Genomic DNA, 13,298 nt, shown 5'->3' with positions numbered 1-13,298 from the left:
ATTGCTAATAGTATGGAGGACCGCCGCATCCGCAGGTGGGTCCGCATGCGCCAGAGATGGAGACAGAACCGACAGCGCAGGCAGGACCCGCGAACTCGACCGCGCCGATGACGGGCACCTGTCCCATTACACCGGTGGAGCCGGCCACGGGGAGTTCGCCAGCCACGGCTACGTTACCGATGCCGGAGCCGCCGTACCCTCCACAGCCACCGTAACCGACAGGACCGTACCCGGGCCCACCGAGAGGTCCGCCATATGGACCTAAAGGAGGTCCACCGGGACCCACACGACCCAAGCACTGACTGTACACATTCTGGAAGAACGTACCGGTAGTGATTAATATAACTCGAAAGACAAAATGATTACTATCAGTACTCAAGGCAGATCTTAGAGGAAAAACTGGAATAAGATATCCAAGATTACTTATACTGCAGATAGAGGGTTGGGAAATATTTGCTGACATAAGGACATGGAAATGGACGTGTTATAAAGTCTCAATTATACATGGCTATTGCGCTCTTCGAAGGGGATGAATTTCTTTTCATTACCATTACATGCTGTTAGAATAAATCGTGGTCGCATCGCTGGATACGAGAAAACCGGACGTTTTATCATTAAGGCCACACAAACCGTAAATTTATACGTATTCAAAGATCTAAAACACGGGACAGTGTGGTATCTTGTAAAGACCTGGCCTAATAATAGACATTAATTGGCATTGTTAAAACTTACTTGGATCAAACAAGCCTGAACGCAAAGGAGTAAGACGGCGAATGTAGACATGACGTTAAACTTCTGAGGGCCTTCGAATCTTAATGTTTTGAACTATTAACAACTGTCTTTTATACTGAAAGATAAAAACACTGATTTATTGAAAAACACACAAAGATAGTACCAAAATTGGGTAAGGTCTTTGAATTACATACAGAAACAATCAGAATTGCATGATCCACATGCGTTAATGTCGCAATTTTGATATATATAAAAGAGATTTGATATAAACGTTGTGTATTCGCAAGTTATTCCTCAATTGATCAAATAAAATGGCGTTCAGGGGTATTGTGGTCCTTGCTTCAGCACTTTTCGTTCAGGTAAGTGGATTTAAAAAGATTATTCCCTGAGTGAATTGAAATATAAGAAAGTCCAAACTGACACGAGTTGATTTTGCATCTAAATGCGAAAAATCATACTCATTGGAATTAGTTTCACTATACAAATGATCAGGAGAGATCATTTTTGCGTTGATGTGGAATGTACTTCCGATCCACTTAAGGTTAAGGAGTTCGGTGCGATCATCAGGGCGTGAGTGCCGTCAATAATCTTGAGATATGAAGCCAGTTAAATTTAACGTCCTAATATTTGCCCAAAGCGAAAGACCGTGGGTTTCAAATATGTACTTCTGTCAAACTTCTTCTTGTTTTTCTTCCTTTAGTCGAACGTATTCATGTTTCACTTGGTATCCAATTGAAATTATAAGCCATTAGACTTTCTAGACTAACTTAAATGCTGCTTTTGAACATGAATACGGAAGGTCAGTTGTAAATTTGCGATGCTCCTATTGATTATCTAAAAAATCCTGTATCAGTACAGTTTTCTGCTATAATTTGTTTCTTCTTTTTTTTCAATTTTTTTTTTGTAACAAAGTTACTAAAGGGCTTTCGAGCTAATAATTTTTTCTACAAATATCACACGTATGAGATATGACAATTTTATTGTGTCGTCGACATTGGATGAAAGATCTCGATACGAAGAGTATATTTAGATAAGGATATCTAATCATTATAATTTTCCAGTCTGCCTTGAGCCAGTGTGTCGGCCGAGCTGGTCCTGGTCTTGGAGTGTACCGTGGCGGTTGGGACGGCTTTGGTTACGACGGTCTGGGATACGACGGTGCCGGATACGGATGGAATGGTCGCCTCGGCTGTGGAGGTCTCGGAGATGATATCGCAGCGGCCAGCGCTCTTGGAGCCTCTCACGGAGGTACCCTTGCTGTGGTGACTTCTTCTGCCGCTCCCACTGGCTTGGGCATAGCTTCTGAAAATTCATACGAAGGCGGCGTTGGTATATGTGGTAACCTACCATTCCTGAGTACTGCGTCTATAGCCGGCGAGCTCAGAACCGGTGGTACCGGTGGTATCGACTATGGGTGTGGTAACGGAGCTGTTGGGATAACAGTGGAAAGCGTAATATCTCCTGCCATTAACTATGCTCCTGCTGGTGCTTCTTTAGGCAGGAGCATCAATCGCGGCTGCGGATGCGGTGCTGCCAACCCATATTAAAATTTAATGATGTTATTTTAATGTGTTAATAAAAATACTTATCTGTTAATTCTCTTACTTACTAATTTGTCTTGAAACATCCGTCAGTGGTCTTCGCTCTAAATAAAGCGTCTCAAATGCAAATATTAAGCTAAGAGCTTTAATTCTATGCTTTGCTGATGAATTTTGATATACATACATATTTTAACGTATTTCCTGCCCATTTTGGTTTTGTAAGCGGTAACATTACACATTCAATTTTTTTCAAACATAACAGTAGATTTAGATCGAAATTATCCAAAATTACTAGACAAGGAACAGATTTTTTTCTATAAAGATACTTATGTGGCTGGGCCTTGTCCGTAGGAACTTTTATCTTAGTCACTCGGATTAGTGAGGAGAGAGACTGCACAGAAATTAATTTGGATATAACCTGCACCTCAAGTTGCTTTTTCTTTGTTAAGCGTTATTTTTTTTTTTTTTTATTGCCCTTGTAGGCAGACGAGCATACGGCCCACCTGATGGTGAGTGGTTACCGTTGCCCATGGACTTCAGCAATGCCAGGGGCAGAACCAAGCCGCTGCCTACCGTTATGATAAACACATCTGGTATTATTTCTTTGAACGATTTGTTACCCACTTTCCACATTCGGTTCCATAAGAAATCTGGATTGTGGCGGTAGTTATCATTCAACACAATATATTTAACAGAGGGCTGAATCTCGCTTACGACATTTTCAAGATAAGCTTACATATAAGTTCGGAACAATAATATTCTCGGATCTTTGGTCTACCAAAGACCTTACCTTTGTCGTTAAACTTCTTAGAGGGTAATTGTGACAATTTACTTAGACACTTAGTCGGATACTAGGTACTAGTTTAGTTATTTTCCCCTTCCGAAAATATATTGTAATTTATGAGGATTTTTATGTGTATGAGCATAGTCATAGGGTAGATGTATCGTATTTTATTTATCATTCAATTATTCTCAAAAACAACATACAAAATAAGGAAATATAACGTTGCAAATTCAATGGACCAACTTAGTAAAATTTAAGCTGAGCTTTTTGTACTAGTATTTACGAAACGAGATTAAATAGACACAGATTCCGAGAACTGGTTTACAGAAAGATACCGATTTTGATAGCGTATCTTTCTAGACCGGTGCTTCCCAAGGTAGGGCCCACGCCCCACAAAAGGGCAATTTGATAATTAAGGGGGGCCATCGCACTAAAATAATATAGAAAATATGTATTAAAATTATTTTGAATATGAATTTCTTTTTTTTTATTATATGTTTTGAAATATTACTAACTGTGTTCTGATAACCATTTCATAGCGATTTCTTCCCAAAACCTATCATTTATGTTTCTTAAGTAAACAAATATATTTTTTATTATTTAAAAAATAATGTAGGTATGTAAAGAAAAAATAAAATATACCGTTAGTAAGACTAACACCATCTGTCATCCAATACCAGAAAATAACTAGTACTATCGGGAACGCTCGAGAAAGGTAACGCCATCTATTGTCAAATAAAAACATATATCAAAACGACTAGTACTATCGGAAATGTTCGCGATAATTGTAGAAATGTTGTGGAGGTTTTTAAGAGCGTTGCAGAGATGACACGAAGGCAGCTAGGAATCGGTTTCACTCGAAGGATCACCTGAAGCGAAGCAGAGGAAGTGAATTGCGATTTCTGAAGTGTACCTTAAGTGTTGTAAGAGTTGTAGATAGAGTTGTAAATAGAGTTTTAGAAATTGTGCTTCAGTGAAATTTTTAGCAAAATAAATTTTAAATTTTATAGCAACAAAGATTTGCAGATACAGGGTGGCCCATAAGTCCTTTGAAAAGTAAAATTTGAATAAAACGAACAGGGCGCGCGTGAGCGGTGCAGGGGAAGCGGGGGGAGTAACTTCGGTTTCTGGGAATTTAGTCGCGATGGAGCGTTTTACCGGAGCGGACCGTGCGTTTTGTGTGCGCGTGTTTTATAAAAACGACAATTCGGCAACCGTTGCGCGGCGTAAATTTCGAGAACACAAAGGTTTACACAACTTTGACGACACTCCAACTCTTCAAACGATTAAGAACTGGGTTGCTAAGTTCGAGGAGACCGGTTCGACGTTAGATAAACCGCGGTTGGGTCGCCCAAGGACGTCACGTACGGAACAAAACATAGACACAGTGACACAGTCTATTCGCGAAAATCCGACACAGTCAACTCGTAAGCGCGCCAGAGCATTAAACGTATCCAGGACATCGTTACAACGGATTTTGAAGAAAGATTTACATATGCACCCTTACAAAATTCAGTTGGTTCAAGAATTAAAGGAAACTGACGGTATTCAAAGACAAAATTATGCGAATGAAATGTTGAATCGGTTTACTTCCTTCAATAACATAATGTTCTCTGACGAGGCTCATTTCCATCTTAACGGGCATGTTAGTAAACAAAATTGCCGCTATTGGAGCCCCATCAATCCAAAACTTAAGCATCAGAAGCCCTTACATAGTCCGAAAGTGACTGTTTGGGCCGCTATGTCAGCCCATGGTATCCTAGGGCCTTACTTCTTTGAGGATCGCAGAGGGCGCGCAGTTACTGTTACGTCGGAGCGATATGTGGCTATGATCGAAGAGTTTTTCATACCAGAATTGCAAAACTTTTCAGGCTTTAATGCCAGGACGTGGTTTCAACAGGATGGGGCCACTTCTCACACCTCTAACACTGCTATGCCCGTTATCCGTCAACTTTTTCCTGGCAAAGTTATCTCTAAGAGAGGAGACATTTCCTGGCCTCCACGTAGTCCAGATCTGACCCCGATGGATTTTTTTTTGTGGGGCTACCTTAAGGCTAAAGTATACGACACAAACCCGCGGTCAATTGAGGCCCTAAAAGAAAACATCCGCAGAGAAATGACAAGCATTTCAGCAGTGACGTGCCGCGCAGTCATCGACAATTTTAGACGTCGTTTGCAAGAGTGCCGTGATCGCAATGGATTACATTTAGGAGATGTTATTTTCAAAAAATAATTCCCGTTTTTTAAGCTTTTTATGTAAATAAAAATTTAATTCATAATGTAATTAGTTTTATTTTAATAATTTTTTTTTCATATCAAAGGACTTATGGGCCACCCTGTATAAGACGAGAATGGTACCACTGGGGACACAACTCAGCTGACTCAACTTTTCCTGATGAAAATCTGACAACAGATTAGATTATTGTTTTTCAAGAAACAGATTGCTAAGATGCAGGATAGAGAAAAAAAAATCGGTACAAAAAATTTTTATTTGTACCGAGCCTTAGCGTGTAACAATACGTTGGAGACTCATGTCGACATGATACTGGTTGTAAATGAACCAACAGCGGTGTCTTCATTAAAACCGTTAGCGGCGGTAGGGAAATAAAAAGCAACTAATAATCTATATATTAATACGTGAAGCAAAAACTTTGTATCCCTTTTTACGAAAATTGCGCGGACGGAGGAGTATGAAATTTTCCACACTTATAGAGGATACAGAGAAGAAGTGCACAGTGCTAATATTTTTTTTAATATAATGCGTAAACGATACATTAAATCAATAAAAAAAATATTACACACACTACATACCATGTATTTGACACACACACGCATGCATACTATTTATTGTCAAACTTTTGTTCTTGACGTCTGTTGTCAAATTGAGATTAAATATTGTTTGTTTTTGTTAATAATTTTTATAGTGTAGTCTTTGCGAAATTTGTGATAATAGAAGTATAAAATACAATCATAATAGTGTACAAACTTACAATTCCAATTAATTATAGTCGAATTTCGACTACTGCGGGACCTCTAGTAAACTTTAAACTTTAAACTGTTTTAAAAGAATGGTGAAGGAACACTACTTATCTTCTTAGTGCTGTTTGTTTGCATCATCATTTATTATTTCCATACTGTTGATGTATTATGTGTATGTAAGTGTATTAGTATGTATATTGGTATATAATTGGTATATAAATATAGGTATATATTTCATATTATATGTAAACGGTATATATTTTGTTTATTGTATGTATATATTATCTATAGTACACCGCAACATACCTGCTATATTTTTTTATATTTTCCAGAATTTCTATAAATTAAACGGTTGTCTGGAAGAGATCGCTTTTAGCGATAAGACCGCCTATTGTACAAATGTATCTGTTTTTTTGATTGTTTTTTTGAATGTAAATTGTGTTTTGGTGTGCAATAAAGTGTATTCTGTCTCTCTCTCTCTCTCTCTCTAATAAATGCAAATATGAATGTAGCCAAAGCCACTAGGCAATTCACCGATAAGGCGATCACAAAAATCACCTTCTAATGTATATTGTAACATACATACCTATCGAGGTCGTCGTGGCCTAAAGGATAGGACGTCCGGTGCATTCGTATCTGGTAATGCAACGGTGTCCGAATCCCGCAGGCGGGTACCAATTTTTCTAATGAAATACTTACTTACTTGAGAAATGTTCACGACTGACTTCCACGGTGAAGGAATAACATCGTGTAATAAAAATCAAACACGCAAAATTAGAATTTGTGTAATTACTGGTGGTAGGACCTCACGTGAGTCCGCACGGGTAGGTACCACCACCCCGCCTATTTTTGCGTAATGCGTTACGGTTTGAAGGGCGGGGCAGCCGTTGTAACTATACTAAGACCTTAGAACTTATATCTCAAGGTGGGTGGCGCATTTACCTTGTAGATGTCTATGGGCTTCAGTAACCACTTAACACCAGATGGGCTGTGAACTCGTCCACCTATCTAAGCAATAAAAAAATGAAAAAAAAAGAATTATGTAAAACACTAATTGCTTAATATAAGAAATTCAAATAAAATGATTCATACTCTATTTATCAGATTTTATTATGAGTACACTAATGTTTTTGACATCTTGAAAAAAAAAAAAAACTATTGATAATCGGAAACATCAATCGCTAATCTATATTAATATTATGAAGTTGAAGAGTTTGTTTGTTTGAACGCGCTAATCTCAGGAACTACTGGTCCGATTTGAACAATTCTTTCAGAGTTGGATAGCCCATTTACTGAGAAAAGCTATAGGCGATATAACATCACGGTAAGGCCGATCAATACAAGTGGAACACCAATAAAGAATGTTTCAAAATAGGGGTTTAAATAGCTCCATAACATTCTATAATTCAAAAATATTTTCACTTTCTACGTAAATGAAGTGGGGGTAAAATTTTGCGTTATGCCAAAGTAATTATTCCACGCGGACGGAGTCGCGGGAAAAAGCTAGTAATTAAATAAAACAACAAAATAATAATAAAAAATACAACAAATATTGAACATAAATACTTTTCAAGTAAAGACGGATAATCATTGTTGTTAACTCAGTTGTTAAAATTGTGAGAATAACAAAAAAAATACGTATTCTTAAAGAAGTCTTTATTAAAGTAAATTAAAAATTATTGCATTAATATCCGTAGTTAGATCCACAGCCGCATCCGCGGTTCACACCGCTGTACGCAGCTGGTGCGATACCAGCTCCATAGACAGGATTAGGAGATACATTATAGACAGGGGCAGCAATGGCAACAGCTGGAGCGTAACCAATACCACCTTCAGCTGTTATACCAACGGCACCGTCACCACAGCTTGAGTTAATACCACCGACGCCAGCAGTGGGGAATTCGCCGGCGACAGCTGCTGTACTCAGGAACGGCAGATTACCGCAGACACCCACGGAACCCTCGTAAGAATTCTCAGAAGTCACGCCAAGGCCGGTAGGAGCTGCAGACGAAGAGACGACAGCAAGAGTACCTCCATGAGAGGCTCCGAGGGCGCTGGCAGCTGCGATGTCATCACCAAGGCCTCCACAACCAACGCGACCGTTCCATCCGTAGCCGATGCCATCATAGCCCAGACCATCGTAGCCAAGGCCGTCCCAACCGCCACGGTATGCTCCAAGACCAGGACCGGCTCGGCCAAGACACTGGCCCAAGGCAGACTGGAAATAAACAATTTAATACTTCAAAACGATATCTAAGGATTTTTTTTTTTTTTTATTTATACAGCCCACCTGTTAAGTGGTCACTGGAGCCCATAGACATCTACAACGTAAATGCGCTATCCACCTTGAGATCTAAGTTCTAAGGTCTCAAGTATAGTTACAACGGCTGTCCCACCCTTCAAACCGAAACGCATTACTGCTTCACGGTAAAAATAAGCAGGGTGGTGGTACCCGTGCGGACTCACAAGAGGTCCTACCACCAGTGGTAACAGTTTAACTGTATCTGTCGCTAGAACGGAAAGATCTGTCATCGTCAGGCTTCACCAGGCTCTGATTATGATGAGCCATTTGATATCATGTTCTCAAGAATGATATCACTGCTCATCATGCAATATCATCGACGCCTTCAGTTCTAACACTAGGAGCAGGCTTAGGGACCCCGGTAACCGTACTCGTCGAACTCGACAAAGAGGTCGATGTGCAACCTAACCCATGCATCAGCCCGCTAAGTTTCTCGCCGGATCTTCTCAGTGGGTCGCGATTCCGATCCGGTAGTAGATTCATTCGCGAAGCACTTGAGTTGTTAGGTCTCCTTCGGAGGCGCTCGGGCAGTTGTTAGCAAATCCCACCACTCCCGGCTGAGCCTTTGCTCGCCCACCTGTCCTGATGAAACTGGAAAGGCCTTCGGGCCACCAGTAAACTTTCAATCATAAAAAAATGCGATATCATAGCTCATTGTTAAGCCTTGCGAACAGACAAATTTGATTTGTTAATGATGAAAATAAAGCATTTAACTCACCTCTAGAAAAAGCGCTGAAGCGAAAAGTAGGACAGCTTTAAATGCCATTTTTCGTATGTATTCTAAATAGTTTGGAAAGCTACAAACTTGTGGACGCTGTTACAATATTTAGTGGCATTATATACGATGGAATTTCATCATTGGTCATTGCGATTATTTAATTTCAAGTATGTTCAATAAGTTGTTGATACACACGATAGTGATAATGATTTCTGCAATGAAATTGTAATGACGACGAACCGATAAACTAGTATTACCAAAATAACAGCGATATATAAAGACTTTGTGGTGATTAAAACAACATTGTAACTAAAGTCGACCTTCGAAAACCACCAAACATGTCTAACCTTGTTGTCTTCTTATTCTGCATTCAAGTTTGTTTTATACAAGTGAGTCTTTTTTGTATCTTAATTGAGCTATATTTGGATTTGTAAACTAAGAGTTAGTGAGATTTATTTTTAAGATCCACTGTGGCCCGAAGTGGATGACGTTTATATTAGACACTAGCTATACCCGTCCGCTTCCCTGGGCCTTAAAAATAAACTTTTTTTTTTTTTTTTTATTATTGCTTAGTTGTGTGGACGAGCTCTCAGCCCCCTGGTGTTAAGTGGTCACTGGAGACCATAGACATCTACAACATAAATGCGCCACACACCTTGAGATATAGTTCTAAGGTCTCAGTATTGTCACAACGGCTGCCCCACCCTTCAAACCGAAACGCATTACTGCTTCACGGCAGAAATAGGCGGGGCGGTGGTACCTACCCGTGCGGACTCACAAGAGGTCCTACCACAAGTAAACCACCATTTCTCACCCCAACAAAGATTCTCATCATTAACGCCCCCGCAACTGGTGTAGGGAGTTCAACACTCATATAAATATTAGCCTATCCATTAAGTATATATATTTTCTACATGGACACCAAGTTTCAAGTCAATCGGATGCACGGTTCAGTAGTTATAACGGAACATCCGTATGAACCACTGTAGATTTATATATTAGTATAGATGTATAGATAAAAAACTGCCATATGCAATCTCACTAATGTAGTGAGTGACACTAAGTATGAAATGTAAGCATTTTTGGTTGGCGCCTGGGAATTGCGGGCTCCCATTGGTATAAAAGTATTTGAGACGAAAACTATTTCAAAGTTCTCCAATGATCCAAATTAATCCAAATTTTAGGCTTTAAAGTTTAGTGGTTGAAAGTAATTGACATAAATGCTGAAGTTCTTTTCTATATTTTCCAGAATGTGTACAGTCAGTGCTTGGGTCGTGTGGGTCCCGGTGGACCTCCTTTAGGACCATATGGGGGACCTCTCGGTGGGCCTGGATATGGTCCTGTCGGGTACGGCGGCTGTGGAGGGTACGGTGGCTCCGGCATCGGTAACGTGGCCGTGGCTGGCGAACTCCCCGTGGCCGGCTCCAGCGCTGTAACGGGACAGGTGCCCGTCATCGGCGCGGTCGAGTTCGCGGGTCCTGCCTGCGCTGTCGGTTCTGTCTCCATCTCTGGCGCATGCGGACCCACCTGCGGATGCGGCGGTTCTCCATACTATTAGCAATCTATATTGTAAATAATTAAGTTTTATTTTAATCACATAAGTAAAATGTTGGATGTACATAATATATTCAATTCTTTTATTTTAATGTGGGCGACCTAAATTAACCTGTATTCCATTAGAATGTAACCGAAATTTTGGAGTTGAGCCAAATTAGTAAATCGTGTTGAGTTTATGGGTTTCTCAATAGTTTTTTTTATAATTTGAATAACCACGAACTTTTAAAACAATACAAAAAAAGATATGTGGTGTCGTGGGACACCGGATAGGAACGAAGTTCCTTATTATAAAAATATTAATTTTAAGTTCTATTCGAGGTATAAAGAAAATAATTATTCGGGTATACATTTTTATTATGACTTTATTATTGATAAAAATTAAAAAAAAAAACTTTACAAAGTTCAACAAATCATTGACCAAACAGTTTTGATTTAAGGACAAACATTACACTAACAGATTTTATTCGAAGTTGTTTATAGAGAGATTATAAGTAGAATAGTACATAGAGATTATGTACATAGAGGTACATAGCGATAGTACATAGAAGTATAATATATAGAGATTATGGAGGGTATTTTTTTTCCTACCTATTCTAGTAACCTCGAGGGGCTATTCTAGATTCGCTGAGCTAGTAGGTGAGCTCATGGGCTCAAACCTGACGACGTTGCTAACACAAACCCTAGCAAGAGCCGTGCTTCGCGGAATAGCGGTAGGCAGCGGCTTGGCTAGCGGTAGGCAGCGGCTTGGCTAGCGGTAGGCAGCGGCTTGGCTAGCGGTAGGCAGCGGCATGGCTAGCGGTAGGCAGCGGCTTGGCTTTAGCGGTAGGCAGCGGCTTGGCTCTGCTCTTGGCATTGCTGAAGTCCATGGGCGACGGTAACCACTTATCATCAGGTGGGCCATGTGCTCGTCTGCCTACAAAGGCAATAAAAAAAAATCTACCGCCAGATCGGAAACGCGAAATTCAGTGGGCTGTGTCTGTGGGTTAATTTACTCGCCGAGTCCTTCGTCGCAAGCGACGGGTTCAACGAGACATGTAGACCGGTGCTTGGGGTACCTAAAAGTACCGTTAGTGGTTCGGGAGTATCCGAAATGACGAGCTTTGGGCGACGTCGACTGCTTTCCATTCGGTCTGCATGATCGAGAATGTAGTTACCGGCGGCCACGATGAGAGGGTTTTCGTGTCGTGCCGCTTTCTTGAAATGGCGCACCGATGCCGACTGTACATACTTACTGATGGACTCTAGGTCCAGGTCGTCGTGGAGGTCGATGTGTCTGACGTACCACGGGGCTCCGACGGATGGAGGGTAGAAGTAAGAAGAACTATCTCGGTATATCAAAAAGTGTCGGCTAAAAGGCAGCCAATTAAGGTGGCACCATGGTAGCAAGTGGAAAGATTTTAAAAACAGCGCCATAAAATAGGTACTTCGAATTGGCAACCTTCATGGTTTGAGTTTTTTGAGTGAAACTTTTTACAAATATTACCTATGAGGCTCTTCTTTTAAAAAATGTGCAACATTCGATTATCGACTTTGAGTTGTTTTTTTTATTCAGCTTAGACAAGAAAGATGGATACTTCGAGGGATTTCTTAATACAAATTCCGACGCGGAACTAACGCTGCAGAAACAGCTCGCAATATCAATGTTGCGTTTGGAGAGGGGACTGCTAACGAACGCACCGTGCGAGTTTGGCTTATACGCTTTGGTGGTGGAAATTTTGATTTAAAGAACGATCCAGGTGGAAAACCCCCCACGCATGTGAATAACAATGAATTGAAAGAGATGGTGGAAGCCGATCTGAGCCAAACTACCCAGGAATTAGTAGCATGCTAACTTACCTTACCAACAATATTGACTCATTTGCGTCAAATCAATGCCATAAAAAAATACCAAAAACATGCCTCATGTTTTGATTGATCTGCAGAGATTCTGCAGAAAGAAACGCGTGTTGAAACTTGGGTTGCCTTGTTGAATCGGTACAGAAATTAGGGAATATTGGATCGAGTTGTGACATGTAATGAAAAGTGGATTCTTTACGATAACCAAAGCGACCCCAGGTCAAACGAACAACAGTGTCCTAAACCAAAGCTTACCAATAAAAAGGTAATGATAGCTGTTTGGTGTTCTCAGCATGGTGTTATTCACTAAAGCTTTCTCCGATCTGGTCAAGCTATAACGGCAGACGTCTACTGTGCCGAACTCCGAACAATGTTAGCAAAACTTGCAGCGAAACAGCCCGATTTATGAATTCCATTCCATTCCTTCACCATTATTGCTCCATGATAACGCGAGACCTCATACAGCAGGAGAAACCGTTTTACACAAGAACGGCAATTAGAAACCATTCGTCACCCTCCGTATTCGCCAGACCTTGCTCCAACGGACTACCATTTTTTTCTGTCTACGTGATAAAAAGTTTTTTGCCCAGGAGGCAGTACAAAATGCTTTCACACAGTTTGTAGAATCTAGATCACCAGAGTTCTATCGCAAAGGCATTATAACTTTCCTATTAGATGGCAGCAATGTGTGGTTTTTATTGGTAAATATTTTGATTCAATATATATGTTAAATGAAAGAAATATTTTTTAGTACAAATCGGCAATTTCATACTTTAACCCCTAATATTAATACGTGAAGCAAAAACGTTGTACCTCTTTTTACGAAAATTGTGCGGACAGAGAAATATG

The 13,298-nt window shown here is 40.2% G+C and overlaps 4 protein-coding genes across 4 annotated transcripts; 2 read left to right on the top strand and 2 right to left on the bottom strand.

Moving 5' to 3' along the window:
- Window positions 1-4: 4 nt before the first annotated feature.
- Era.1 (chorion protein gene ErA.1) lies at window positions 5-783 on the bottom strand. Its single transcript, XM_028172992.2, has 2 exons — window positions 733-783; window positions 5-313 (listed from the first exon to the last, which is right to left on the bottom strand). Exons 1-2 carry the CDS (start codon window positions 781-783, stop codon window positions 5-7), a joined length of 360 nt encoding a protein of 119 aa, XP_028028793.2.
- A 260-nt stretch (window positions 784-1,043) lies between these two features.
- Erb.1 (chorion protein gene ErB.1) lies at window positions 1,044-2,279 on the top strand. Its single transcript, XM_028173040.2, has 2 exons — window positions 1,044-1,091; window positions 1,794-2,279. Exons 1-2 carry the CDS (start codon window positions 1,044-1,046, stop codon window positions 2,277-2,279), a joined length of 534 nt encoding a protein of 177 aa, XP_028028841.2.
- A 5,441-nt stretch (window positions 2,280-7,720) lies between these two features.
- Window positions 7,721-9,104, bottom strand: Erb.2 (chorion protein gene ErB.2). Its single transcript, XM_028173002.2, has 2 exons — window positions 9,057-9,104; window positions 7,721-8,254 (listed from the first exon to the last, which is right to left on the bottom strand). The coding sequence occupies exons 1-2, from the start codon at window positions 9,102-9,104 to the stop codon at window positions 7,721-7,723; spliced, it is 582 nt and encodes a 193-aa protein (XP_028028803.2).
- Window positions 9,105-9,394: 290 nt separating this feature from the next.
- On the top strand, window positions 9,395-10,619 carry Era.2 (chorion protein gene ErA.2). Its single transcript, XM_028172968.2, has 2 exons — window positions 9,395-9,445; window positions 10,306-10,619. The coding sequence occupies exons 1-2, from the start codon at window positions 9,395-9,397 to the stop codon at window positions 10,612-10,614; spliced, it is 360 nt and encodes a 119-aa protein (XP_028028769.2). The 3' UTR covers window positions 10,615-10,619.
- The last annotated feature ends 2,679 nt before the right edge of the window (window positions 10,620-13,298 follow it).

Source organism: Bombyx mandarina, chromosome 02 (assembly GCF_030267445.1).
Source record: "Bombyx mandarina strain Sakado chromosome 02, ASM3026744v2".
Taxonomy (NCBI): Eukaryota; Metazoa; Arthropoda; class Insecta; order Lepidoptera; family Bombycidae; genus Bombyx; species Bombyx mandarina.
The sequence above is the reverse complement of the archived record's forward strand: the minus strand, read 5'-3'. Positions and strand labels throughout refer to the sequence as shown.

Coding starts and splice junctions, on each gene's coding strand:
- Erb.2 (XM_028173002.2), bottom strand. CDS start 9,104: ATGGCATTTAAAGCTGTCCTACTTTTCGCTTCAGCGCTTTTTCTAGAG. Junction 8,255..9,056: donor CTTCAGCGCTTTTTCTAGAG/GTGAGTTAAATG, acceptor GTTTATTTCCAG/TCTGCCTTGGGCCAGTGTCT.
- Erb.1 (XM_028173040.2), top strand. CDS start 1,044: ATGGCGTTCAGGGGTATTGTGGTCCTTGCTTCAGCACTTTTCGTTCAG. Junction 1,092..1,793: donor CTTCAGCACTTTTCGTTCAG/GTAAGTGGATTT, acceptor ATAATTTTCCAG/TCTGCCTTGAGCCAGTGTGT.
- Era.1 (XM_028172992.2), bottom strand. CDS start 783: ATGTCTACATTCGCCGTCTTACTCCTTTGCGTTCAGGCTTGTTTGATC. Junction 314..732: donor TTCAGGCTTGTTTGATCCAA/GTAAGTTTTAAC, acceptor ACGTTCTTCCAG/AATGTGTACAGTCAGTGCTT.
- Era.2 (XM_028172968.2), top strand. CDS start 9,395: ATGTCTAACCTTGTTGTCTTCTTATTCTGCATTCAAGTTTGTTTTATA. Junction 9,446..10,305: donor TTCAAGTTTGTTTTATACAA/GTGAGTCTTTTT, acceptor TATATTTTCCAG/AATGTGTACAGTCAGTGCTT.